Source organism: Carassius auratus, chromosome 24 (assembly GCF_003368295.1).
Source record: "Carassius auratus strain Wakin chromosome 24, ASM336829v1, whole genome shotgun sequence".
NCBI classification, from domain to species: Eukaryota; Metazoa; Chordata; class Actinopteri; order Cypriniformes; family Cyprinidae; genus Carassius; species Carassius auratus.
In genome coordinates this window covers 18,304,815-18,332,085 of record NC_039266.1, presented here as the reverse complement: position 1 = coordinate 18,332,085, position 27,271 = coordinate 18,304,815, and the positions used below count along the sequence as shown (strand labels likewise).

The window sequence follows — 27,271 nt, the reverse complement described above, 5'->3', positions numbered from 1 at the left end:
TGCGAAAGCTTCTCAAAACATCCATATTGAAATGTGCCACACAAACTATTAAAGTCAGAGTGAAACGCTGGTCACAAATAAACTTGGTAGGATTTGAGGAGCTATATACACTAAACAAATCTAAGAATAGCAAATTTCCTCCATATTTACCTGTAGCTAATAATTGGAAAAGTATATTTTTCTGGTGTATGTAATACTAATAACTAGCTTTGCTACACTGCTGCTGCGGCAGAGCAAATAATGAGACTTGCTACTGAGAATACATCCACAAAATGCTACTGTGCTGCTGCACATATAACATATGAAATAGCCTCCATATATAGTGTAAGGGAAACAGGTCAATTTAGCTCAAAGGGAATCATTTAAGATTTTAAAGGGAATTTTAACAGAATCACTGTTTCACGGCTGATCACTGAGACGGCCAGCAATTCATTGAACGAGCCGTATAACATCAACTCTGCACTGGATATTAATATTCAAAGTATAGTGAAAACACTATTAATAAGCACAGTAACAAGATCAGCAGTTTAAGACATTAACTTGTAAGCAGAAAACACAAGATACTTCTCTTTTCAATATGAATAAGGCTGTATTAGATAAACCTAAGACATATAAACTAATCTAACACATAATCACACGCACTCACACATTCACACAAGTTGCAGGAAGATAGAAAGTTAGGAAAGGATGAGTTTAAGAGCATAAAAATGTGGAATCCCAAGTTTACAGCAATACGTGAAATTGCATAGACATGAACAGCCATCAATCACTTAATTAACCTTCGCACTGAGTTCCTCAATGAGGTTAAAATTAAATTATATACACTAGTACAGATCAGAGTCTGGAGGTTACTTGTGTTGCCTGTGTAAAGGGGGTTCTCTTTGTTGTCATTGAAAAGGGGATTTCCCGAGGTTGCTGATTGGCTGGAAGTTCAGTAGTCCTTGTAGTGATGTCTTGGGAAGCCCGTGGTTGGGCGTTGGCTGACGATGCAGAGTTGTGTGGGTGATGACTAAAAGCATGACTAAAAGCAAAATCTAGGAGCAAAAACCAAAGGTAAATTTGATGTTGTCCTGAGTATTTAAACTGTAATTTAAACACACCTCAAATGTTGTCTTGACCAATTAGATATTGCCTTTGCTCGAGGTATCATATGGTATCTTATCAAGCACGTGGTCCGAATGTCCCGCTCTTGCAGGGTCTAATTTTGGACATGATTCCTATAACAAGAATATGATATATTTGACAAATAACTGATGGTCCGAAACGTTTCACGCAAGCAGTTTGAAACACATACATACTAAACATGAATATGAATTGTTAAGCTATTCAGTAGTTATTAAAAAGGCATACACAATAAGTGATAAGAAACATGATGTCGGGTTTCATAAATGATATGCAGTTAAGCAATGGACTGATAATCCATTAGAAGTCATTTTGAGTTCATTTTGGTGCATCTACATCTGTGAAAGTTCCTGTGCCATTCTCTGACATATGGATATTCTGTGGAGACCAGAGGTTAAAAGGTCCCCTTAGGAATTTCAGTCTGGTTCTTCTAGCCGGAGGGAAGTCAATGCAACAATCTTGTTCACTCTCATGGGTTTACATGTGATGGTCAGGCTGTTCATCTCTTTGACCATCAATCTTGATTACTTTCCCCAAATTTGACAATCTCTTCTCCGAACTGAAATTGTCAATAATTGTTCTAATGGTGTTAATGTTGAAAGCTGTTCTGTGAAAGAGTTGGTTGGTTAGTGGACTTGCTTCTGACTTGTGGCACTAGGAATTGATTTTCCTTTCTGAGGAATTTGGCTCCTCATGTTTCAATCATAGTCCTGACCGAATATGCTCCCTATAGGTTTCATGACAGAATTTTGGATTTAAGTAATTGCTGTTTTTTATGATACTGCATCCTTTTAAGGAGTGTATGTTGGGCATTTCAGATTTTCGTTTAAAGGCAAGTATTTTTTTCATTTCATGTGTAAATATAATGTGTGTGTGGTGATTCTGTGCTCTGTAGTAATACTGCTGATTAGTTCTGGCAGATCGTCTGGTATTTATGATCTATTGTACTTGTCAAATGAAATCATCTATGGGTGATTCCCTGCATGTATTGACTAAGTCTTTTTATGAATAAAATAAGTTGACACTCTTTATGGCATTGAATAGAGGAAATAATTGCCCGCACTTGAATTTCTCTTCATTACTACTCATAACATTAGGGGTGGAGTGTCTAACTTCGTCCTGACTTCATTCTTATACTAATTTTCAAGCTATCAAAGAGTTTGAACCTCTGGCCCTGACAATGCTGACCCAGCATGACAAACAGACACAACTGCAAGCTGAAAAGATTTCTTCTATTGAGCTCGAGATCTGACATGTAATCACTCTAAATGCTAAATGGCAGCAGAAAGCCATTAATAATTACGGCAGTGGTGAGCTTTTGATAAACAACTGATGTAAGAATGAGGTTTCATCTTCAAAGCTATGCCCTCATGCAGTACTTTACATGCTTAATAGGGCTGTACAATATATTGTTGATTTAGCATCAATATCACGATTCGTGCATCCGCAATAGTCACATCACAGGATGTGTTCGATCTTTAGTATAGGCTACTGATCGTTAAATGTTTAGACCAACTGTTTTCTTTGATCACACACAGATACAGTGTCTACACCAAACGCGACAGCTGTACAGAGATATCCATTTTAAATACATTTAGTAGCAGAGCTACTGCACCCAATTTTCAGTGCTGGAAATCCATTGATCCTTTGTTGAAACTTCCATGTGTTCAGGAAAGCACAGGTCATGGTTGCTTAGCAATGGCAGACGCCATAAAAGCGCAAGCTCCCAAGTGGTTTGGAAAGATGGAGAAAACAATGTGAATGGCATTTTCCCCTGCATTTTTAGGCATGACATGTGAACAGCCCCAAAGTATGTCCACACTGGACTCAAAGCGATTATTCCATATCATTTGAACTTTGTGTCAGTACGTCATAAAGAGAGCGTGGCATCAGTTTTCTGTCAAGGATTTGTTGTGGCGCACCCCATCCAGTGTAGACAGACAGCATCACTGAATATAATGGCTTCACTGTTTTTGTTGCATTGTGCCGTGCCACTTGTGTCCGGTGTAGACACGTGAGGCCCACGCAAATGCACAAAAACAAAAAATTCTGTTCACTTCTGCATCTATTTGTGCATGAAATATTGTGCTCTGCAAGTATCCTTGTAAACACAGTTGCTTATTGCTTAGATGAAGGGAAACAATAAAATGGATGTGTAACCGTATAATATTGGTTTGCAGTGTTTGCAACTATGCAGTGTTATTTTACATTTGATTATTCAATTTCTGTACCTGAAGACTGTTAGATTTACCTGAAAAATACAAAGCACTGCTTATTTCATTCGTATCTTTGTTCTGTTATATTTATCTATGCTTGTTTTCTATCTATCTGTCTTTCTGTCTGTCTGTCTGTCTGTCATATTCTAGTGAATTTTTTTTTGGTTATTTTTTTTTATTTTTATCATCCATCAAGTGAAAGCTGCATTGTTTTATTGATTCATGATTATTTACTGTAGCACACATAGTAAATTAACTATGGGCAAAACGGTATTACTTACCTTTGAAGGTTAGAGGTTTTTTGTGAGAGTATGAGTAATAATAATAGTTATGCATCTAGCACTAACTAGATTTTAAAAGCTCACATCACTTAACTCATTCACTTCTTGACTTATAATTACTATCACCAAAACCTGTGGGAGAATTTTGAAAATGCTGATGTGTGTGCATCTGTTAAATCCAGGCAGAGTGTTTATGTGTCAATGCATTCGGCAGGGGGATTGAACTGGCTTCTCTTTTTGTCTGCTATTTCATCCCGCTGACCTCTAGTTTGGAAACGTGAATGTAATTCTTTGTGGGATTTATCCTGGGGTCTATTACACACAGTAATCTGTGTTTCCTGAATTCAAGCAGCGTTGCGGTGAAGCCCAAGTGCGTTTGTGGCCGTTCTGCAGGACGAGCTCAAAGGTGCTTGTGAGAGCACAGAGGCAGATTGAAAAGGAGCCTGAGCTTCAATCAAACCGAGGGCCTTGGAGAAATCTATCCCTCCACCAAGGTCTCATTTATGCACAAGTGATGGATTTAACCGCAGTCTGGGGAGGGAGAGAGAGACAGAAAGCGAAAAAGAGATCGAGGGAAATTACATGACCAGACACTCATGTTTATTTGTAACACCTGCAAGCCATGCACTTAAAATCTAATTTTCTCCTTTGTAATTTAGTGGCTAATGTCGTGTCAAGTGAACATATCATTTCATGTCAGCACCCGGAAAAGATATATGCAAATGGCCTGACCTGAGCCTGTCGTGTGGTCTGGCAAAATGGCCTCTGACAGATTAGACATTAACATTTGAAACGATTGAGGAGAAATCGTTCTTCACGCTGCTCTCCTTTAGCTGAAACGATTACATAGTAGATTTCACAACGTGAGTACTGATCTCAGTGTGGCCGCTGCATAGTAATTTCATTTCCAATGAAACAATATTGATCTATTTGTCATTTCTGAAGAGCTCAAAACAGCCACAATCAAATACGTGAAAAGCATGCCAAGAAAGTGATGGAACAGACAATACGCTTGCTGTGTTGCGATGCATATTGATGTGTTGGAGTAGAAATTTGCACATATGTCTTCCACAAAGGACCATCGAGTGGGAAAAGAAAGAGAAATAGAAATAGACACAGCATTCTGTGATCTGGGTTACATGTCACAAACATCTGTCACACAAACAGATTTGTTTGATTGGTTGGTCCTATATATCACAGTCTGCTGTCAGCCACAGTAAATCTATACTCAGTCACATTGGTGATCTGGTAATCTGAAGCCTTGCCTGCCAGTGGGACACTCATATCTCATTCACTTCTGCCCTCGTCCAGAAATTCCCACCTCACTATTATTTGTTATTATTATTTAGTTATATTTTGATTTAATTCAACATCCTTACTTTCAAATTCAAATTGCAGTTCAGGATTTGGCATTCTCAATTAAATTCTGAGTGGTGCACAACCCATGTATTGATACATAATGCAAATTCCCCACTGGCTGCAGTTCAAATGGTCAGTGGCAAATGGGGTTATAGTTAATACTGTCTGAGAGTCATGCTACAATACCCTCCATGCCAGGCAGTGGCAAAGTTGCAGATGCTATATAGAGTTCAGTGCACTGGGAAATGTTGACATGAGTCATTCTTGATCCTGCAATGTGTGAGATTATCAGCAGGAAAATAATGGGAGTCGTTATCGAGTGAAAGCATACACTGTTGATTGTGCCTGTGAAGAGGCAGGCTTTTAACATGGCTTTCATTTGCACTCTTCTGTTTGAGACAAATTATTGCTTTGATAATACATCTTCATTCCACAGCGATATGTGTTCTCAGCCGTGAGAAAAACGCTCAGCCAGGCACTGAACAGACAAACGGCATTTGTAAGACGGGTGGGTTTTTTCAAGGCTATGTTTAGGAAGCAAGTGTGAGGTGATTCATGACAACTGTGTGCATGTTTGTTGGTGTGAAATTACCCAGAACACATTTAATGGGGACAACAGGCCCGGATTAGAACCAGCGCATGTGCAGCACATATCTCTTTCTATTTTTCTTTCTCTCTATCTCTGGCCCTCTTTCTTGTTCATCAGACTTCATCAAGCACTCTGTGGATGGGTTTAACCTTAAACAGTTTTTAGCCTTACACTGTCATTACCTCCAAATCACAGAAAGCTGTCTGCTTTTCCAAATGCACTCAGCCATCAAAATCCCTGGTCCACATATCCTGGGTGTCCTGATCAGTTTAGGATTAATAGAAACATAATTACTGATCTCTGTCAATCTGACAGCTATGTCAGTTTTTCTAACTGGAAACTTTTTCTTTTCAAGGGCTGCATTTAAAGGTGATGTCCCTCGGATAAATAGAAGGTTTGCAGTGACTTAAAAAACAAAAACAAAAACAAATGAATCTTTATAAGGTATTTCTGTGCAGACTATTTCCTCATATCAGCCTTTACTTTTGCAGATGCAACACTACAGATAACTGCCCTCTGGATAAAAATAAATAAATTACACAAGTTTGTGAAGAAGTGTAGGTCTATGTGTGTGTGTGTGTGTTGGGGAAAGGAAATCAGATTGTGGACCTTAATATATATTTATTTTTGTATATATTTATATATACATATATATTTATATTTATATTCTTTTTTTTATGCGTTTCTAAGCATTGCTGGTTGGTTGCTAGGTACTTGCCCAACATCAAGTCTTTCTAAATATGGCATCAGTGTAAGTCTATGCTATTTGTTTTCACATTTTATTGCCTGCCAGGAGGAAAATTTATTTCACACCACCCCTCAACAAGCTATGCAATAGGAGTTATCATTCATGTTGAATACACAAACAAAATTTAAACTTAATTTAGCTTGATTCTTTGGGGAAGGGGTTTGTTAAAATCACTTAATGAATTTTATTTCATTTTATAAGCAATAGTTATATTGATGCTTGCTCACTAAATATAGAGTGCTGAGGACACCAATTAGTTCTTCTCTTCATAGGAGAACTAGTGCCTGAAGCACATGCTGCGATAGAACAGCATGAATGAACAGCTCTGCCCTCCTGACAAGATGGTCTAATGAGAGGCATGTGGACCCACTGGTGGGTCTGATCATTCTCCAGGCCTATGTCCATGGCTGTAGAGGACTGGCAGGAGAGCATATTAATGCCACTTTGTCAGAATTAAGAGGTTAAATGGTTGTCAGGGCTTTGTTGTCACATTGCTTTAGAGGACAAGGCAAGAGGAAAAGCCTATTAACAGAAGAACTCCTTTTTTTCCCTGTGTACCTCTCTGCCACTGTGTCACTCATTTTCTTCTCTGCAGTCCCTTTCTCCACCTATCCTTATCACCATGTTCTTCCCCAGTGTCCAGGTCTGTGGATTCCTGCAGAGAGACAAACATCTCCCACTTAATCAGCTGCTGCGTTTCTTGTTCAGATAAATTGGAGCTTGTTCCTCTTGAGAGGTATTTCCTGGAGGACGCCAACGCCACCCAACAGTATAACAGCCCTGTGAGCCCCTGCTTAGTGCACGCCAGCATGTGGTGCAGCTGAACATACCAGTACGCTGATTAGTTTGAGAGGTTGCTAAAGTGTGTAAAAGGACAGTGACATTAGCCAATACAATCTTCATGCAAACCAGCAGCACTCTTGTTTCAGTCCCTCTTTATGAATTGCAGATCTGTGGCATATTTTCACCTGTCAGCAGGGGCTGACAAAAGTGCACCTTTGGGTGTCCTTACCTCAAGGTGCAGAACAAGGTAGCCTTTATGCAAAAGAATGACTTGAGGAGAGTGTATTATTCACATTTTGTCAGTGTGACCTTCATATTTTTCTCTTTTTAATGAGAATTTTAACATGAAATTCCTGTCCATTTTCACCCCTTTAGAGACTCCATTTCTTTTTTCTTTATTATCATGGCAGGGAATGATCTTCACATAAATTATGTGCTAAACAAGACTGATTTTACTGGTTGTCTACATACGGGAACTTGACTTTAAATGGCTCTATAAAAGATGTATGAGTCTTTGGGCATTTAATGGCCAGTGCTTATCTGGATTTAGCCAACAGCTAGAGAATAGATTCAACCACTGCTTCATGTCCAAAATATCGCTTATGTACCAACAAGGCCAGTGCGTTTGAAAAATAAGATGTCTTTGTTTCATTAGCCTGAACCAGCCTATACCCCAAATTTGCACACTATATGATAAAGCTCATTTAAAAGCACCTTTGTTTGGATTCTCACTTAACTGTTGTCTTTATCTTGTAGGAAAACCCATATATGTGCAACAACGAGTGTGATGCTGCCACAGAAGAACTGGCTCACCCCCCTGAGCTCATGTTCGACTTTGAGGGCCGCAACCCCACCACTTTCTGGCAGTCATCCTCCTGGAAGAAGTACCCTAAACCTCTGGCTGTCAACATAACCCTGTCATGGAACAAGACCATTGAGCTGACCGACGACATTGTCATCACTTTTGAGTCGGGTCGGCCGGAGCAGATGGTTCTGGAGAAGTCTCTGGACTATGGACGTAGCTGGCAGCCCTACCAGTTCTACGCCACCGACTGCCTTGACGCTTTCACTATGGAGCCCAAAACGGTGAGGGACATTACCCAGCACACATTGCTGGACATTATCTGCACCGAGGAATATTCCAGAGGTTACGTGTGGAAGAACGACAAGACTGTACGCTTCGAAATCAAAGACCGCTTCGCACTGTTCGCCGGCCCCAAGCTGCACAATATGGCCTCGCTGTATGGACAACTGGACACAACCAAGAACCTGAGAGACTTTTTCACCATTACTGACCTGCGCATACGTCTGCTCAGGCCTGCCACGGGCGCCACCATGGTGGATGAGAACAACCTTTCCAGATACTTCTATGCCATCTCTGACATTAAAGTACACGGCAGGTAAGACATTTATCACAGTTGCAGTCAAATTTTGGTTGGGGTTTGTTGCCTTAGGCTCTTTTCTTATTTTTCCCCTAACAAACTATTTCTCATTCTGTAGTTCTGTGTATTGGGAGGCAGGGTAGGTGTACTTCGCTTGATATTTTTAGAGGAATTTTTTATGCATATGCTTTATTTATTTAAACAGCTTGACAGAACTACATTGTATTGGTCTTACAATTATTTTTAACAATACATAAAAAAAGATCTGGGGGAAACATTTAGTGTAAGTGCATAGATGTACTTTTGGAATCACGCAAAAACGACTGTTCTCATTAACTCTTTAATTTCAGTGTGTGTGTATTTTTCCAGAATGAGAACCTTATTGAAATTAGTATGTTTTTTTATATTGTTCTCCACCTTTCACTAAACTCTTGTGTAGTCAGGAATTGTTGCAATGTTCTGAAATACACTTTCTAATTTGACACCCTGTGATCAATCTCAAAACTGTGAAATTCGCTGTTCTGACACCAAGGCTATAAACAGGAGTTCATTCTCTAATTATACACGTATCAGGGGCCATACCCACATCCCTCTCATCTCACCTTTACATGTTCATTTCTTTTCATCTTAAAACAAGGAGACGAGCTTAAGTTCAGCAACTGTCCCAGCCTGTTCATCACATTAGTGTCAGAGGTCAATGATTAGAATGCTAATTCATTCAAAGGAAGCCTATTTTAAATATTTAATGTAGGTTAAATTCTGTCATTTTAATACACTAGAAATAATACTACTACTAATAATAATTTAAATAATGTTTCATTATGTTTATTTATTATTTAATTTTGTAATAGTACAAAGTACAGTATATTCTGCACAATTTTTTTGTAAAAGTTTAGCTCTCACATTGTTTTATTATAGAGGAATTAGACTGCGGAATGTAGACAGAGAAAGTCTAATCTACAGCAAACTTTACATCGGAGTGTACAATTTCTGTGTGTTGAATGTGTGAATGTTTCTAAACCTGTTAGTGGGGGAAGATGACAGTTGATCACAGAAGGCTGTAAATTTGAAACCTCCCTCAAGGCTGTGTTCTCATTAATGGTGCGCAGTGATGATCGGTGAGTGTCATCTCTGACGGATATTTATGAGAGCAGTGACTTGTCGTCTTGTTTCTTAAAAGGTAATCCAGAGTTCAGCAGCGTGCTCATTGTCGTGGGTTTTTCTCTGAGCCTCCCTGTCATGGAGAATCATGATTCATCTCACTACACATACTCACAGGAAGCATACGCTCCTTCATCCCCTGAAATGTTCTCGGTGCATGAGCCACTAGAGTCTGGCAGGAGGCAGATGACCCCAAGCACAGGATTCCTGATCTCAGAAGAGATTCAGTCTATATCGGTATGAAACAAAGTAGCCGAGATGCAGTCCTAGAAAGGAGAGCTACTGTAAGTAGGTCAGCAAAATGAAAGAGAAGAGAGGAAAAGGTACACTTTGGTACATGTTTGTTTGTTTGAAGATGCTATATTTATTAATAATGATTTTATATCATATTTTGTTATGAGGGTCATTGGAGCAGCGTCGTGTTTGTGTGAGAAACAGTTAAAAATAAAATTAAGTTTCTTTCATATGAGGTGGCTTTGTAAAGTCACTGTAAATACTGTGATTATAGACTATTTTATATCTTCTATCTATTATATTCTTTCTATATATTTATAAATATAAAGCAGGAACAGTGTTTTATTATAATTATATTATAGTTAAATTTCTGTTGCTCAGTAAAATTTATTTCATATACTATATATACATATATGCTACAGTAGATACTGCAGCAATTGTATTTCTCTCCCTCTCCGTCTGAAAACTACACCCAACCTTTTCTTTCTCCCTGTCCTTCCGTGTCTTTCTTTTTCATTCTTTCTTTTTCCTCATCCCTCATTCCCCCCTCCATCTGTGTTTGATCAATAGAGTGTAATTAAAGGAGGGATGAAGCAGGCTCCTAGAGGAACAGCTTGAGTCTGACTCTGTCTCCTCTGACACACTGCTGGCCCTCACTCATTCTGATGTATAATGTATGCATTATACATCAGCCCTCTCTCTCAACCATAGCCTCTGCAGGAAAACTGAAAACTCCTACTGTTCCTGGTAAGCTTGCAGTGAAGATAAAGAGGGGCGTAAATGTCTCGTTCAACATTAATTTGTGAATCACAACTGTCATACTGTCTTTTTAGATTGATGCATCATTGTGTCCTACATAATAAACAGTCAGGACAGAAACTGAATTTGCTAATCTTACAGATCCACATGAACTGTATTTTAGTAGTTGCATGGGTACAAAGTAGGTCTTTCAGTGGCTTATTAACTTTCTGACATTTCTTTATTAACTAAAAGAGGATGTATATATTAAATATGAAAAACTAAATATTTATTTATATTTAACATCTTTCAAATATATACACACAGTTAAACATTTTAATTAACATGCATTATAAAATGTATTACAGAAAAAAAACAACTAAAATATATATTTTCTTGATATAATCACGTGTAAATGTATCCGTTTGCCCAGGAATATAAACCTAATACTCCATTTCAAATGCTTTTCTGTTTTCTCTGCAAAAACGTTGCATTTTTAGTTAGACCAGTATACAGTTGTCTCCCTCGGGGATCAATGATACGGTGATTGATCGTTTAATTGCGGTCCTCCTTGGCTGCTCGGACAGGCAGTCGTTCGCCGAGAAGTCAATGTGTTTTTCTCCTTTTCTTTTTTCCGGGCTGCTTGGGCCGTGCTGAGGCCAGGAACTGGAGGACAGATAATCTATTTGTGCTAATTTCGAGATTTACCCCCCCACCCCTTCCTGAATAAGTCATTCCGCTCTGTATCTTCCTCTTGCCATCTCATGTGCTGTGCTCGGCACTTCAGCTCTTCCACATCAGCACATTTCATTGGTCCGGTCATCTGATGTTTCAGCAGTCTTCTGTTCCACATGCTCTTTCACCACAAAACTTAATCTAATCATGTTAAAACCTCCCGGCCTCAGATGATTGCAATCCGATTTGCATGTCTCTGATTTTATTTAAAGTGTTTGATTTTGTGCTATTGTTACAGAAATGGAAGAATTCCAGTGTAACTTTTTTTTTATCGGTTGATATGGACACCGATTTAGATATATTCCTTTTGACCTCTTAACACCATTGACACATCAGGAAGCTGCTGCCCAGACAGTTAATCTGAGACTGTGTGTGTGTGTGTGTGTTTCTACTGTGAGAAACAGAATCGGAGCACAAGGGATCCAGATGATGAAGTGTAATTACACACCCAATTGATTCTGGCACCTCATTCATCATCCAGTCATCATGCTATTCACAAATGCCGTTTCCAGGCGTCAACTGAGCTAAGTAAACAATTTAATGTGTAAAAATACACACTTGACCCTGCAGATACATAGTTGTTGTCACTACATCCCTTGAGCCAACTCAAGAAATGTCTATCTTATTTTCTCAGTCTCCCAGAATTCACAGTCATCTCTGTCAGTGCTTTCTTCTGCTCCCTCTCACTCATAAGAGTGCATTAGCTGACTTCTACTTTCAACGATTTGGGAATTAAATGCAATGCAGGTGAAGGATTAATTCCTGCAATTCCTCAGAGTTGCTCTGCTCTCCCCATGATTGATGAGTGCATTTAGTCGTTCAGTTCTTTGCATCTGCTTATCCCTGTCCACATCTGCCTAAATGCTGACCTTGATTTCGAAAACCACTGCCACTTTTTAAGCACTCCTCATCCATGTTTTCTAAAGAGTTTTCATGATGCTTGTTAGAACCATTTTAACAATATAAAACATTTATAATAAGAAAATTATTGAAACAATAAAAACAAGAACAACAATAATGAAATAAAGTAAATAGATTGCTTTTGTTCTCACAAATACCTAATAGTATCTTTTTGTGACTCATCTTCTCTGTTGTTCTTAAGCACACAATTGTAGTTCTCAGAATGAAAGAACAGCAGACAGGTAGCATCACTCAAGGTAATGGAAGGTGACACCTGGCTTGTCTGCCTGTTACCATTAGACCTGCAGAAGCTCGTTTAAAGCACCTTAACAAGTCACAAAACAAACACTGACACTCCTGCAGTCCAGAAAATCTCTCAGTTAATCTATTTGTTTTGCTTTTGCATCTCTTCCCCCTGTCTCTGCCCGACCTGTGCACTCTCTTTAACCTATTTACGGATGACAGATCTGCTTGTTGGTGTTTCACAGCCTGTGGTTTTCACCAGCTTTCATACAGAGAGCTTCACATATTGCCCAGCATTTCCTGTCTGAGCACATGGGGCTCACTGTTCTGTCTCTCTCCACCATTGCCTCGCCATAATAAGATACCCACTGCTTTGAGAGTTCCCCAAGCAGAGCACCTGCAGTCCGTAGAGGTAGAAAAATGAGGAGTAGAAGGAGGGAGAACAGAGAAGAAGGGTTGTGCGGCAAAACATAAGCAGAGAGTGCTGTATCTGGTTAGCCCAGCTGCCAGGTCCCAGATGTGTGTGTGTGTGCGTGCGTGCGTGTGTGTGTTTCGTGCTGGGCTGATGTGTGACTGCCATGCTTAGTCAGATTTGAAAGGAGGAGGGCTAATCTATCTCTGTTCCATGTGAACCATTCTGCAATTCACATGTATAATTAGCTCCTGTAGAAAAAATTTATAATAAAAAAATGCTGACCTGCTCTTTGTTTGCCAGGCCAATTGATTTTATGAATTATTAAGGAGCAATTTATGATGGCAAACTAATCTCAGTCAACACCCTGGAAGAAATGTCCATCAAATACCAGCATTTCATTTAAGAACTTGAGAAAGCAGGCATCTGTCATCATGTGATTTTGGTATTAATTTATTGAATACATTTTAGGTTCGTCATGATAAAAAAATAAAAAAATATCAATACCAGAGAAATTGATCTTAATAACCTAATATTTAACCTATATGTTTTATTTATATTATCATAATATCATCAATAGTAACAAATTAATTAAATAAAATGTTTGACAGTGACAGTGAATTCTGATAACTGCTGTCTAGGTAAATAACTTACTAGGTTTTGGAACAAAGCTGTAATTATAATTAAATGATATGAAAATGACATGTTGCTTTGAGCATATTTGTATGTGTTTAATTGTAAAGTCTGTCAGTGTTGTGACTTGAGTGGTTTCTCTTTCACTTGTTTCACAGACTGTGAAGTTTTGGTTGATGCATGAATAAACACGCTGATTTAAAATATGTATCTCAAAGTCCATCAAAAAGAAACCAAGCTCATGAGACTGAGTGTTTTCCTCAATAAATTTGTAAAAAATAAAAACTCTTCCCAACATTTCTTGGTCGCTTTCGAGATTTATGAGCAACCAGCATTCTAGTAAACATGCTGATAATTATTTCACCTGTTTGACATTAAGTAACAAGAACAGCTGAACCACTCTGACTTATCAATAATGTAGCAGCCATCCAGTGACTGGGAAATGCATTCGCTTCTCCGTGAAGAGAATGTTGTGTCTTTGGGGACTCTGCTGACTGACTGAGAACTGTGTTAATGATAACATGCTGAACGTCTGGATGCCTCTAGACACCCTTACTGATTACCAGCAACTGCCTGATCCAGCACATTCAGTCAGAGGAGAGACAGACCGTAGCCTAGAGGGTGTTAGCAAACTGGTCTGCCTATATTGTAAACTCTTTAACCTTTCTTAAACAATATCTTCTGTTTAGACTGAAGACAGAAATTTATTTGGAAGGTTTTTTTTTTTTTTTTTTTTTTTTTTTTCTAATACTCCAGTTCACCAAGATGCTTAGTGGAAAATTAAACATTATAATAATATATTCTAATATTGATATGTTGATAAACATGCGTTGCTTTTAATAACATAAAAATAAAAACCTGCTGCTAATGTTTAAATTAAAAAGGGTTCTTAAAAAGAAGTGTTGACAAGATCATATATTAAGATAAATAAAACATTTTTAAAAAGCAGACGCATGAAAGGGGCTGCATTTTTTTAATGTTCCCCAGCAATTTGAAAATCAGAGGGCCAGTTTGTTTACAAGCACAAATGTAGCACATATCGACTTTGAAATCAGTCATTTCATGTGCACATTAAATGCAGCTGATGTGACCAGTGATTCATGTGTATTTTGTGAAAGTGCCTTGGGAATTAGTGTGAATATTTCTTAAGCATCAGTGTGTGTGTGAGTCTGAATCACTGTTTAGATGCACATTTCTCTCACACTGACACAAAGACTCCTTCCTCCCAAGAAGAGCTGATTTGCATTCCGCTCATTCGTACCGTCTCTGTCTGTGTCTCTCTTTATCTCTCTCTGACCTGATAACTCACAGATGGCACAGCCCTTATTCTGTTCCTCCTCCTTTACAGGGCACTCAGCAAAGGAACAAGTGTGCAATCACAACACAAATTGATTAATTGTGTTTTTAACGTAGAAAACCTTATTGAATTTGTATTTTATGCAAACATAGTGTGTAAAATCAACACATGGAGACAGACGTCCCTTGCTACAGACATGTGCAAATTCACATGTACACAAACCCATGCATGCATGTACAAGTATACACAGCTTAGCACCATAAGCAGGGCTGATACTGAGGTGATGGGAGGATTTTTACAGCGCAAAGCCACAGTGTTGCCCTGGAAAGGCTGATCCCATTTAGAGGTTCCAACAAAATCCCTATCCCATTCAAAGCCATTGAGTGGAATAAAGCTATTAGCCTCCTTTCAGATTAGCACTGTAACACAAGAATTATTATGTTAATGTGTCAAAATCAGGGTTAAGTTTATGTCATTTTTTCTGAAGTGGAAAGTTTGGGCTGTGATTATTCACTATCTTGCTCTGTACAAAGTCCATCTTAAATGTTAAGTCACTTTATTATCTAGCCTCATCCATGAAACATGAACAAAATGAATGTTTCAAAATGTTTTTGTCATTTTTATTTTTTATTGTTTTTGTTGTTTTTAATTATTTGTATATATACTTTTTAAATAAGTGTTATTATTATTATTTTTTAATACATCAAGATTAACTAAAAGAAAAAAATTATAAATGTATTATTATTATTATTTTAATTATTGCTATTATAGTTTTAGGTAACTCGCATACCTGTATTTCACATAATTTCACATACAGTACCTGTATTTCATGGGAGAGGATTAGGGACTATTCCCTAGTAATTATTGGAATTCATGAACATACACGTTTAACTATCAAAGTGCTTGTGAATTCATGGAACAGTTTTTAAAAAGAGGAATTTAATGCATTTTTTAAACATTTTAAAAAATGAATACTTTTCCACAAAATTTGCTTAACTCAAAAAACATATTCTTCTTCATAACTTAACAATAAACACTACCTAGTCTTTAGCTTTACTGAAAATGCAAAAAATTACACGATTTCAACATTTACTTTCCTAATGCAGTCCCATGCAAAGCATGCTAGGAACTATAAATCTGCCGCCCAGTTAGCAATGAAATTACATACAACATAATAAAATTAAGTTTAGACACAATGTCCAAGATTGTGTTGCTTTAGCTCATTTTTAGAGTGCAAATTTCTCTGTATTTACTCATAGGAAGGTTTAATGAATTAGGCAATATTGTGTTCACAGAAACTGTAAGAGGTGTGTTATGAAATAATTTCTACCTTTTTCTTTTTTTCTTTTAGTTGACAGCATCTGCATTCATAGGCATGACCTATTTAATAACTAAGTGGGGGAGGTCTGGTCACTCGTTATGTTACTGTTGATGGATATCTTTGAGTAATCCCCTTACTGACCTCACCTTTACTCAACATCTCTGCCTCTGATAACCCCACACCCCCCTCACACATACACATACACATTCCATTTGAGTATGTCACCCTGCTTTAGATTACAGTGAAGTTTCTTTCAATCAGCTATGCGTGGGAAGCTTTTACATTCGTTCTGAACACCTATTCTGTCTAAAGGCGCTTTAGCTAAGAATTCATGAGATGCTTACATCTAATATTTCTCGCCTCACTCTGGGCTGATGTCTGTTGTGCGGGACAGATGAAGACGCAAAGCGATGTAGGATTCCGATCGCGGACTGCCCTATGACCCTGGGCACATCTGTGCGGTTCAGGCCGCCACTGATGATGGATTAAGAGTCTTTAATCAGAGCGTCTGGGGAGAACTTGGCAATCTGAGCCAGGCCAATTCACCAGCCCCATACAGCCATGCATCATTACAACACAGATATCCTCCGACCTCCCCTCACCCGCCTTCCTCAGACCCGACACATTAAGATTTAAATACATCCCTCATCTGCCACGCTACACATTCAGCAATCGAAGAAGGTCACAAACCCTTGTTTTTCCAGAATGATAATACCGAAACACAAGCTGTTTGCTGCTGTGGTGTGAAAGGGACTTGAAACAAGACAACAGATTGGCTGTGTAAAGCCAGATTCGTGAGTTTTGCTTAAAACGAATTCCCGCAGCGATACTCCATCAGAGAGAGCCATGTCGTCTGTATGGTCATGGCTGGCATGTGTTGAGCTCGGCTGTCAGGCTTATAAGGGCTTTTCTGGTGCTTGCTCTGTGAGATGCTTTGTAAACTGTAGTGGGAATCTGCAGATGAATAGGAATTTATTTCTCTTTGTCTTTGCATTTTACAATGATTTCAATGACCCTTTTCCCAACAAATTGAGTAAATTTTTAAGAAAAACCCATTATTGTCAGACTTGAAGAGTGTTTTTCCCATCATACAATACAGAATTTAATTTAAAAAGATCTCAATTGAATTCCTGAATTTCAATTATGGTAGCAAACAGAAAGCATAAGTTCAATTCAAATTTGAATGTAGGGAAGATGCTTGGTCTGGTCCGAATACCATTTTTGAGCTTCGAAACTTCAGTAGTAATCAACACCAAATATTCATAGCTTCAGAGGGAGGGGGCTGAACATATTCATCTCTCTAAACACTGTGTGTTCACCAGATGCGCAGCACTGTGACAAAACAGAATAGAACCTATTCTGCTGTCTACACTGGATGCAGTGCAACAAATTCCTGACATTAAACTGCTGCTGCCCATTCTCTTTAATATGTACTGACACAAATTTCAAATTACTTTCAATGGTCGTTTTGTCACGTCCAGTGTACTATGTCTGTCTGTCCATTTCACGATTCACAATTTTTACAAAATTTGATTTAATATAAAGTATAAATTAAATGTGTCCTTTTAGTATTGCTTTGACAAAATGCTGTATATAAAATGGAATATAACACCATAATAATATAATAATACACTATAACACTATAATAATACAGGTAGTACTTGCATATTACTAATATTACAACTTTTGTTGGTTTTGATTGCTTCTATTGTCCTCATTTGTAAGTCCCTTTGGAAAAGAGCACCTGCTAAATAACCACATTTAAGTATAATGTAATTTTTAATAACAAAACTAAATTGAAATTTTTAAAATAACAAATTGTATAAATAACACAAATAAACACAATTAAAAGAAATATCTTCATATAAACCAAATAATTATGTGCACTTTGCATTTAACATTAGAAGCAACTACTGCATTTTAATCACGATCCATACAAATATTCTGCATACATGCAACATTGGGAGTTTTTAATATAAATTAGATTGTATAATACTGAAATTTAAAGCAAAAACAGAATGGTTTGAGTTCAGTTTTGTAAAACTATACATAAAAAAAAATATCTGCATGAGACGCAGACTCACTCTCTGCCAGTAGTTGTTTAAAGCGTTTCCTTGGTTTCCCCTGTAAACAAAGCAGTGCTGCACTTATGAACTTTAATATGTTTTATACAGAGGAAAGATGAAAAAAAAATACCATCCAAACTTTTCTAAAGACAGTAAGTTCCCCTCAGACATATATACATATAAACTCCTACCCTAATTGAATCGCGATTTGTTTGCAATCTCAACTGTTTTGAATCGTCACATTTTGAATCGATTTTCAACTGGCTCGCAGTTAATTGTCACATCGATAGTTAAGAGCAATACTTTTAATATAGACAAATTATTATTAGCCTGGGCTGCTGTAAGTTTTTTTTATGACTGCCGTATTCGCAAGTATTTTCCAAGCAAATTAAGTGCACGTTTCTATCACATGTAAAATTACTGATTAACATGATGGATAAAGTAGCTCGTTTTTTACGTTTTTTAACGTCATATATGCTTTACATGATCTGTAATAAAACAAAATGAACCTGTCTGTCGAGTAGAAATTTTGACATTCCTAGATTCTTTTTGGGTTGAATTAGATTTTGGCCTCTCCAGTTTTTCAAGCTTTTCTTTACTTGTGATTAGTTCACTGACCCCTGAATAATATGAATGTCTTGAGGCTTTCATTAACAATCTGTAATTGCTTGTGACTGCTGCATAAAACAAAAGTGGGACAATTAAATGTTCTTTAAATTGTTAAATGAATTGTAGATACAGTGTTGTAATTTCAGTGGCAATGTTTGGCTTCAGGGTCATTCAGATTTATTCCAATTTAGCTCCTCACTGCATCCTGCTAACATTGTTGTTTAGCAAATGTGAAGCTCTGATAATTGTGAGCCTAGAGCCTTAGACAACATCCACAGTCCTCTTTTTAGAGTAAAGAATATCCAATAAAGGGATAGTTCTCCCAAAAATTACAATTTAATGTTTATCTGCTTACCCCCAGGACATCCAAGATGTAGGTGACTATTTCTTCAGTAGAACACAAACAGATTTTTAACTGAAACCGTTGCAGTCTGTCAGTCCTATAATGTAAGTGGATGGGAATCACGGCTTTGAGAATCATAAAGCATACATAAACAAAACCAAATTAAACCCTGTGGCTCATGACGATACACTGATGTGTAAAGACACAAAACAATTAGTCTGTGCAAGAAACTGAACAGTTGAACAGTATTTATATAGATTTTCATCGCAATGTCAAGTGCATCCTATCTATCAAGTGGGCCATTGACATTCCCAATCTAAAGAAAGAAGACGCCTCATGCACAGGCTGAAGAAGAAAAGGTGAACGTGTTCTGGACAGTCCCCAGCACCCAGTCTTAACCTACTAGACACTGAGTTAAATGTCTTCTGTTTGCGGATCTAGTGCTGCTGTCGTCCACAAAAGAGGGTCTACAGCAGCACCTGGACCTCCTGCACACCTTCTGTCAGACATGGGCCTTGTCAGTTAAACTTAAAAAGAGTAAAATTATGATATTTCAAAAAAGGGCCAGTTATGAAAATCAACATCACAGTTTCAAATTAAACAACATGCCATAAACAACACACTACAGACTAAACATACCTCAAATTAAAAATCAGTAACACAGGAAACTTTAAAAAGGCTGTGAACGACCTGAGAGACAAGGCACAAAGAGCTTTTTAAACAATCAAGAAAAAATATTAAACTAGACATCCCATTTCAAATCTGACTAAAAATACTCCAGTCAGTTACAGAACCAAGCGCACTCTGTGGATGTGAGGTCTGGGTCCACTCACAAACCAAGACTTCACCAAATAAAACAAACACCCAACAGAGACTCTGCAGGCTAAATTCTGTAAAAAATATTCTTTGTGTACAATGAAAAACTCCACACAATGCATGCAGAGCAAACCTAGGTCTGTACCCACTAATAATATAACATAACCTCACTATAGAGACATGCAGACACAGAAAGACCTGGCTACCAAAAGGAGACAGATTGTGTCCACACTGCACACAACATGCAACTAATGCCCTAATTATACACAAATTAGGGAAACATCCTTCCCTCAATTCACAAACCGGCAAACAGACTTTAACAAAGATACAACAAAAGAACAAACTGCCATACATTCTGGGAGAAAACTCAACAAGCTCTAGCCGGCTATAAGGTACGTCAAGTCCTGCCATGATTAAAGGACAAGCAGTAGAACAGAACCACAAGTCACAGCCTGAAGAAAACACTGTAAAACACACATCTAATCCTTCTCCTGTCTCTTTATTATAATTTTTATTAGTACTTTAATCTAACTGTATACAGATATTTGACCCTGGACCACAAAACCAGTCTTAAGTCGCTGGGGTATATTTTTTTAGCAATAGCCAAAAAAAAAAAAAAAGAAAAAAAAACATTGTATGGTAAAATTACAGATTATAGATTTTTCTATTATGCCAAAAATCATTAGCATATAATATTTGTTTCTCAACCAAATATTGTCTTATTCTAACAAAACCAAACATCAATGGAAAGATCATTTATCCAGATTTCAGATGATGTATAAATCTCAATTTTGAAAAATTTACACTTAAGACTGATTTTGTGTTCCAGGGTCACATATATAGACTCTATATGCTATATAATGTACTTCTATTCTTACTGTATGTATGTATATTTTGTGCTAAATGTCTATTTAAATGTTTCTATGCTTTGGCAGTGTAAAGATACTTTTTTTACCATGCCAATAAAGCTACTTAAATCTGAATCTGATTCTCAAAGCCGTGACTCCAGTCCACTTACATTATATGACTGACAGACTGCAACAGTTTGAGTTAAAATCTCCATTTGTGTTTTTCTGAAGAAACATCTTGGATGCCCTGGGTATAAGCAGATAAAAATCACATTTTCATTTTTGGGTGAACTATCCCTTTAAATATCCACCAAGGCCACTTAAATTGTCATGTTTGTTGCTCATTCATGGTTAATTGAGAGGGTTAATGTGGTGCAGGTTGTTATAGACCGTTTTTAGTGAGCATTGTCACATCTAGTTGAACTCAGAGGAGTCTGTTGGTTTCTCAGATGGCCATCTTTGGCTCCCCAAAGCATTAAGTTGTCCCTGAATGTAACTTCTCTGGCTGTCAAGTTCATGGAGTTTAGCAAAAAGCAATAGTTGCACATATCTGTCTCAGAGAGATTGCACTCACTTCTCACTTCCTGTGCTGTTCTGCGCAGCAGTTGTCTGCTTTTGTCAGGAGGCAATTAGAGTCAGCACACAAGATGCCCTGTTTCATTTATCTCAGATTCAGAGTGAGGCACGGTACTCAGGCCTCACCTTGTCAGCCTATGACATGCTACTGCTCACAGCCAATCACAAAGAGTCAGAACTGGCTGAAGTAATCACTTTACAGTGGTTGGAGAAGTAAACACTTTACAGAGAAGGGAAAATCTGTCTTTACCTTGATGGGGTGGAAAGGCAGATGTAGTGCGATTAGTGATACATGCTGTGGAAAGACATAAAAAACAAAGCAAGTGAAGGGAAGTAAAGGATACAGAAAAGGGTGATGCGGAAGTAAACCAAAATCTGGAGGATACCTTAAAGGATCAGTCATCATTTACTCAGCCTTATGTAATTGCAAAATGGTATGATCTTCTTTCTTCTGTGGAACACAAGTAAGGGTATTTCTAAGGACCCTTCCATGTAGATCAGGGCTGAAAGAAACAAAGGTATCTAAGAACTTGGCATCCTAAAAAAGTAGAATCAGGTTATTTTAAATATTTGGGGAACTCTCTTTTGAACAAACTTTCTATCTAAAATAAGGGAAGCCTACAGCATTGAATCAACTACAAGAAGAGTAACAGTCAGACAAACTGGACTCTAACTGAAACTCTAAGTAACTGGATGTTTGAAAGCAGCGCTACCCAGCACTTCAGTTTTCCCATCTGCTTCAAAAGCTCAGACATTGTTCCTCAAAAAGCCCAAGATACCACACTTGAATGGCTACAATTCTGAGTACTGCATTTGGAGACTTGAGCCCATTTCAGAACTATAGTAATTTGGATGTACTCCAATTTCTTTTCAATAGACACAACAAATGTCTATATTTTGGTTAAAGTTTTTATCAATCTTTTTTGTTCCAAAACCATATGATTTTCCTCCTCCTGTGGAACACAAAATTACATTAAATGTCAATATAATGTTATTATTATTATTATTACTATTATTATTATTATTATTAGTTTGGTACTATTTTCACAAGGTGTACATTTTCAAAACTCTTAGTACAAAGCTTTAAACTGATCACACTTGTAACACGACTAGTCATTCTTTCAAAACCTGAACTCATGATTTCACTGTAGCAAAACACCAGATCATTGTGATATGTATTAAGAACTTGAATTAATCACCAAAACACAACAGTATGATCTTTCAGTTTAGTACTTTTAACAATCACTTCATTCAATAGCAAACAATGCAAGATTTGTGTTTCAAATCACCTTTGTTGCTGAAATAATTACAGTGATACAGGCAATAATTGTCATGTTACGTTACCTAGCTTGCATATCTCACATAAAATCAATAATGTTTTGTAAAAGTATTTATTCAGTGTGTTATCAAAGGGTGTGATGAAGGTATGACATGGACATAAGGTTTTCTGCTAGAACAGATTAGTGCCAATGCAGTAAATGTCCTCACTGTGCCATTTGACTAAATCCATATTCTAGATTAATTTTTCTGATGAATGTTGAGTTATAGTTATGTGCAATCTTAACCATGGCAATGCTTCATTATACAGTATCACATCAGATGTATTTCACTATTTCCATTCAAAAAGTGAAACTTGTATATTATATTCATTCATTACACACAGACTGATATATTTCAAATGTTTATTTCTTTCCATTTTGATGATTATAACTGACAACTAAGGAAAATCCCAAATTCAGTATATCAGAAAATAATATAACAATATTACTTAAGACCAATGCAAAGTGCAAAGAAAGGATTTTTAGAAATCTTGGCCAACTGAAAAGTATGAACATGAAAAGAATGAGCATGTACAGCACTCAATACTTAGTTGGGGCTCCATTTGCCTTAATTGCTGCAACAATGCGGTGTGGCATGGAGTCGATCAGTCTGTGGCACTACTCAGGTATTATGAAAGATGTTATGAGATATGTGTTATGAGATTTTTTTAAGCAAGATGCTTCTGATGCTCTCTGTTGTTCAAGAGTGTCTCAACAAAAGGAATGCGACAGCTGAAACCCATGTCTTGCATACGTCTGTGCGTAGTGGTTCTTGAAGCACTGACTCCAGCTGCAGTCCACTCTTTGTGAATCTCCCCCACATTTTTGAATGGGTTTTGTTTCACCATCCTCTCCAGAGTGCGGTTATCCCTATTGCTTGTACAAATTTTTCTACCACATCTTTTCCTTCCCTTCGCCTCTCTATTAATGTGCTTGGACACAGAGCTCTGTGACCAGCCAGCCTCTTTTGCAATGACCTTTTGTGTCTTGCCCTCCTTGTGCAATGTGTCAGTGGTCATCTTTTGGACAACTGTCAAGTCAGCAGTCTTCCCCAAGATTGTGTAGCCTACAGAACTAGACTGAGAGACCATTTAAAGGGCTTTGCGGGTGTTTTGAGTTAATTAGCTGATTAGAATGTGGCACTAGGTGTCTTCAATATTGAACCTTTTCACAATATTCAAATTTTCTGAGATACTTTATTTGGAATTTTCCTTAGTTGTCAGTTATAATCATCAGAAATAAAAGAAATAAACATTTGAGATATATCAGTCTGTGTGTAATGAATTAATATAATATACAAGTTTCACTTTTTGAATGGAATTAGTGAAATAATAGGCTATAAAATAAGCTATAAAAATAAATAAACTTTTTGATGATATTCTAATTATATGACCAGCACCTGTATATTTATTGAATCCATATCTAAAGATGCACCAAATGATTCACTAATTAGCCATTAAGATGAGTTAGATTAAATAATAGACAAATGTATTAAACTGAATGAGAAGTTTGATAGTAGTAGCTTTATGAAAGGCAGTTACTGCACGTGAAATATTTAGGCCTATATAGATTAAACACTTATTTTGAAAAGGACATTTTTTGATTGTGTGTATTATACTAACATAATTGCACCTTTGATGATCTGTTGTGATATTAGTACTAAGAATTTGTAAAATTTACCAAAATGCTTGTGAAAATTGTGCTAATGAAAAAAAATAAATAAATAAATAAATAATTTAGTGCATATGGCTTGTGCACAATAGTCCAAGTCTTCTGATGAACTACAGTACCCCAGTTACTCAGCAACACCTTTTTTCATTTTGTTGTTGCATTGTTTAGTATAAGTCTGTTTGCCTTTACAATTTGCACAATGGTTTTTATATGCTGACATGAGCAAACAATTATTTTAGAGTTTTTGACCTTGTTCTCTGTGTTACAATAACACCTGCACATTTAATTAAACATAATTACTTCACTTACTTAGCTCGCTCACAGGCCATTCTGTCTTTGCTCAGCCTTTTGTGGTTGGATCAGCATGCTTAGCCATGCATGTGGAAGCTTCATTTGGAGATAATTGCTAATAATTATCCCCTGATAAGTCAGTACGGCACAAGGCGGCTTGAGAACCTGGGCTGCTTTGCTGTCTGTTTCCAAACTGGCACAAGAAGATAAGATATGAAATGATGAAGACAAGTTCTTTTTTCAAGAGGTCAGTTGAAAGGGGGGGCATTAAAAAAGAGGGAATACGAAGTTGTTAGTGCTCTTATTGTCAATCAGGCTTCCGTTATTTTGGAGGTCACAGACTAGTATATCAATAAAGATAAATATATAAATCACTATTAACAGCCTGTTATTCCTTCTGCCTTTCAGGGAGGACATTCTGCATAGAAACTTTTTTGTTAGACTCAAAGCTGACTGAACAAAAACCTCCTTCAGTATTAATCTTTGTTGCATGTTAGCTATCTTGACCACACAACCTAATTAATAGAATTACATGTTTATTTCTACACAATGACTTCTAAATTTTTCCCCAAGTAGTAGTTCAAAAAACAAGAGCATAGGTAGATTCAAGCATCATGTTGTTCCAAACCAATATGCATTTTATTCTGTAAAAAAATCTTTTTAAATCATTGGGGGACCAATTTCCTTTACGCATCTTAAGGTTTTAATGAATACAGTTAAGTATGAAATTTAAGGGTCATGGACAATGCATTGACAACACATAAAACTCCACAGAAGTAAGAAAGCCAGGTTTGGAACAACATTGAGTTGAGTAATGAAATATTTTAGTTTCAATATATTTCTTTAAAGGGATCATCCACCAACTAACTAGCAAACTAACTAACTCCCTAAATAAATAACAAAAATAAGAATATCTGCAATCATTTGCTTACCCTCATGTCATTCCAAACCTGTAAGATATTTTGGTATTTTGCCGATACTGTTGATAACCATATATTTCTGGTTCCATTGAATTCCATAGTTTTTTATTGTTTGTTTGTTTGTATTGTCCACTATATGGAATTCAATGGCACCAACATTCTTTAAAACATTTTATTTTATTTTCCACATAGAAAAATAAATAAATAAAAAGAAATGCATAAAGGTTTGGAATGACTTTAGGTGAGCAAATGATTATTCTATCTTTCCTTTTTGACAGTCCCTTCAACAACATATTCATAATTAATAATAATAATTCCTTATATTTATAAAGCACTTTTCTGGGTACTCAAAGTGCTTTACATTGTGAAAGGCGGATCTTCTCACCCAACACCAGTGTGCAGCATCCACCTGGATGATGTGACAGCAGCCATATTGCGTCAGAATGCCCGCCACACACCAGCTTATCGGTGGAGAGGAGACAGAGTGATGAAGCCAATCAGGATACGGGGATGATTAAGAGGCTATGATGGTCAGAGGCCAATGGGCAAATTTGGCCAGGATGCCGGGGTTACACCCTTAATACTCTTTTTTACACCCCATAAAAAAAGATGGTGCTGTTTTTACATTATAGTGTCTTTGTGACTATACTGGGGCGTGGGACCCACACAGACCACAGGGTGAGCACCCCTGCAGGCCTCACAAACACCTGGTTTTCCCAGGTGGTCTCCCTTCCAGGTACTGACCAGGCTCAACCCTGCTTAGCTTCAGTGTGCAACCATCCTTGGTCTACAGGGTGATATGGCTGCTGGCCATATTAGATTGCTGTGGAAACTCACAAGCAGAATGCACATGCACATTCACCGTAATCCTTTATCAGAGTGTAAGGTAGTGTTTGTGAATATGGCATAGCCTGGTTAAATTAAGACAGACAGTTTCTATGATGGAGCCCTGGAGAGCAGCTTTGGCATTAACGTCTAATTAAATATATTTTTTTGCTGCGTTTCTCCTTGAGGCAGCTATTGCACCTCGTCTCCCCTGGTGACCAGACTGGAACGAGAATGTTTCGTTTCTGTTAGCGATGCTACCATGCCGACGGCAAAGAGACCTGGCGGGCCCTTACTCTGTCCCCTTCATTACATCAGATGCACAGCTCTGCCTCGTATCAACACAGTGATTAAAATGTTACTGGTGATAAGAGGATATGAAGGTCAAGCTACATGGAATCTGAGACCTCCACCTGAACTGAACAAGGAAGCTTCATCAGAATGCCATGCATGCCTTTTATTTCTTGCAGCTCGATGGCTTTGTTTTGTTCAGTCACTGGACTAGCCTTTTTAGTTCAGGATGGTGAGCCGTTCACTGCAATGCATAGTTCTTACTGAATAAGTACCTCATTGCCTATTTGAAATGTTACATGTCACTGTAAAACAGCCTGTTTTTATGGTTTTTACTCTTGTGTATTTTTAATATGTCTCAGAAGTCTATTACTTGCTGTTTATATGCAGTTTAATGACCCACTATAATATCAGGGACTAATTTGCATCATAAGTCATTATTTGGTGGGAGATTTTATGTTTCCAAGCTTGCTGAAATTTCACAGAAGCAACAGATTAATGCTTGGCTGACAGGTGCCAGTTTTAAAGAGGATGTCCTAGAA

General features: G+C 37.4%; 1 protein-coding gene across 6 annotated transcripts in view; it reads left to right on the top strand.

The window, feature by feature from the left end:
* The window catches only part of ntng1a (netrin g1a), an 84,812-nt gene that overhangs the window by 34,135 nt on the left and 23,406 nt on the right, over positions 1-27,271 (top strand). For all 6 annotated transcript variants that reach the window (XM_026201408.1, XM_026201413.1, XM_026201412.1 and 3 more), the window contains exon 3: positions 7,855-8,498. In XM_026201408.1, the coding sequence (XP_026057193.1) occupies positions 7,855-8,498 (644 nt within the window). The remainder of the gene's footprint in view (positions 1-7,854; positions 8,499-27,271) is intronic.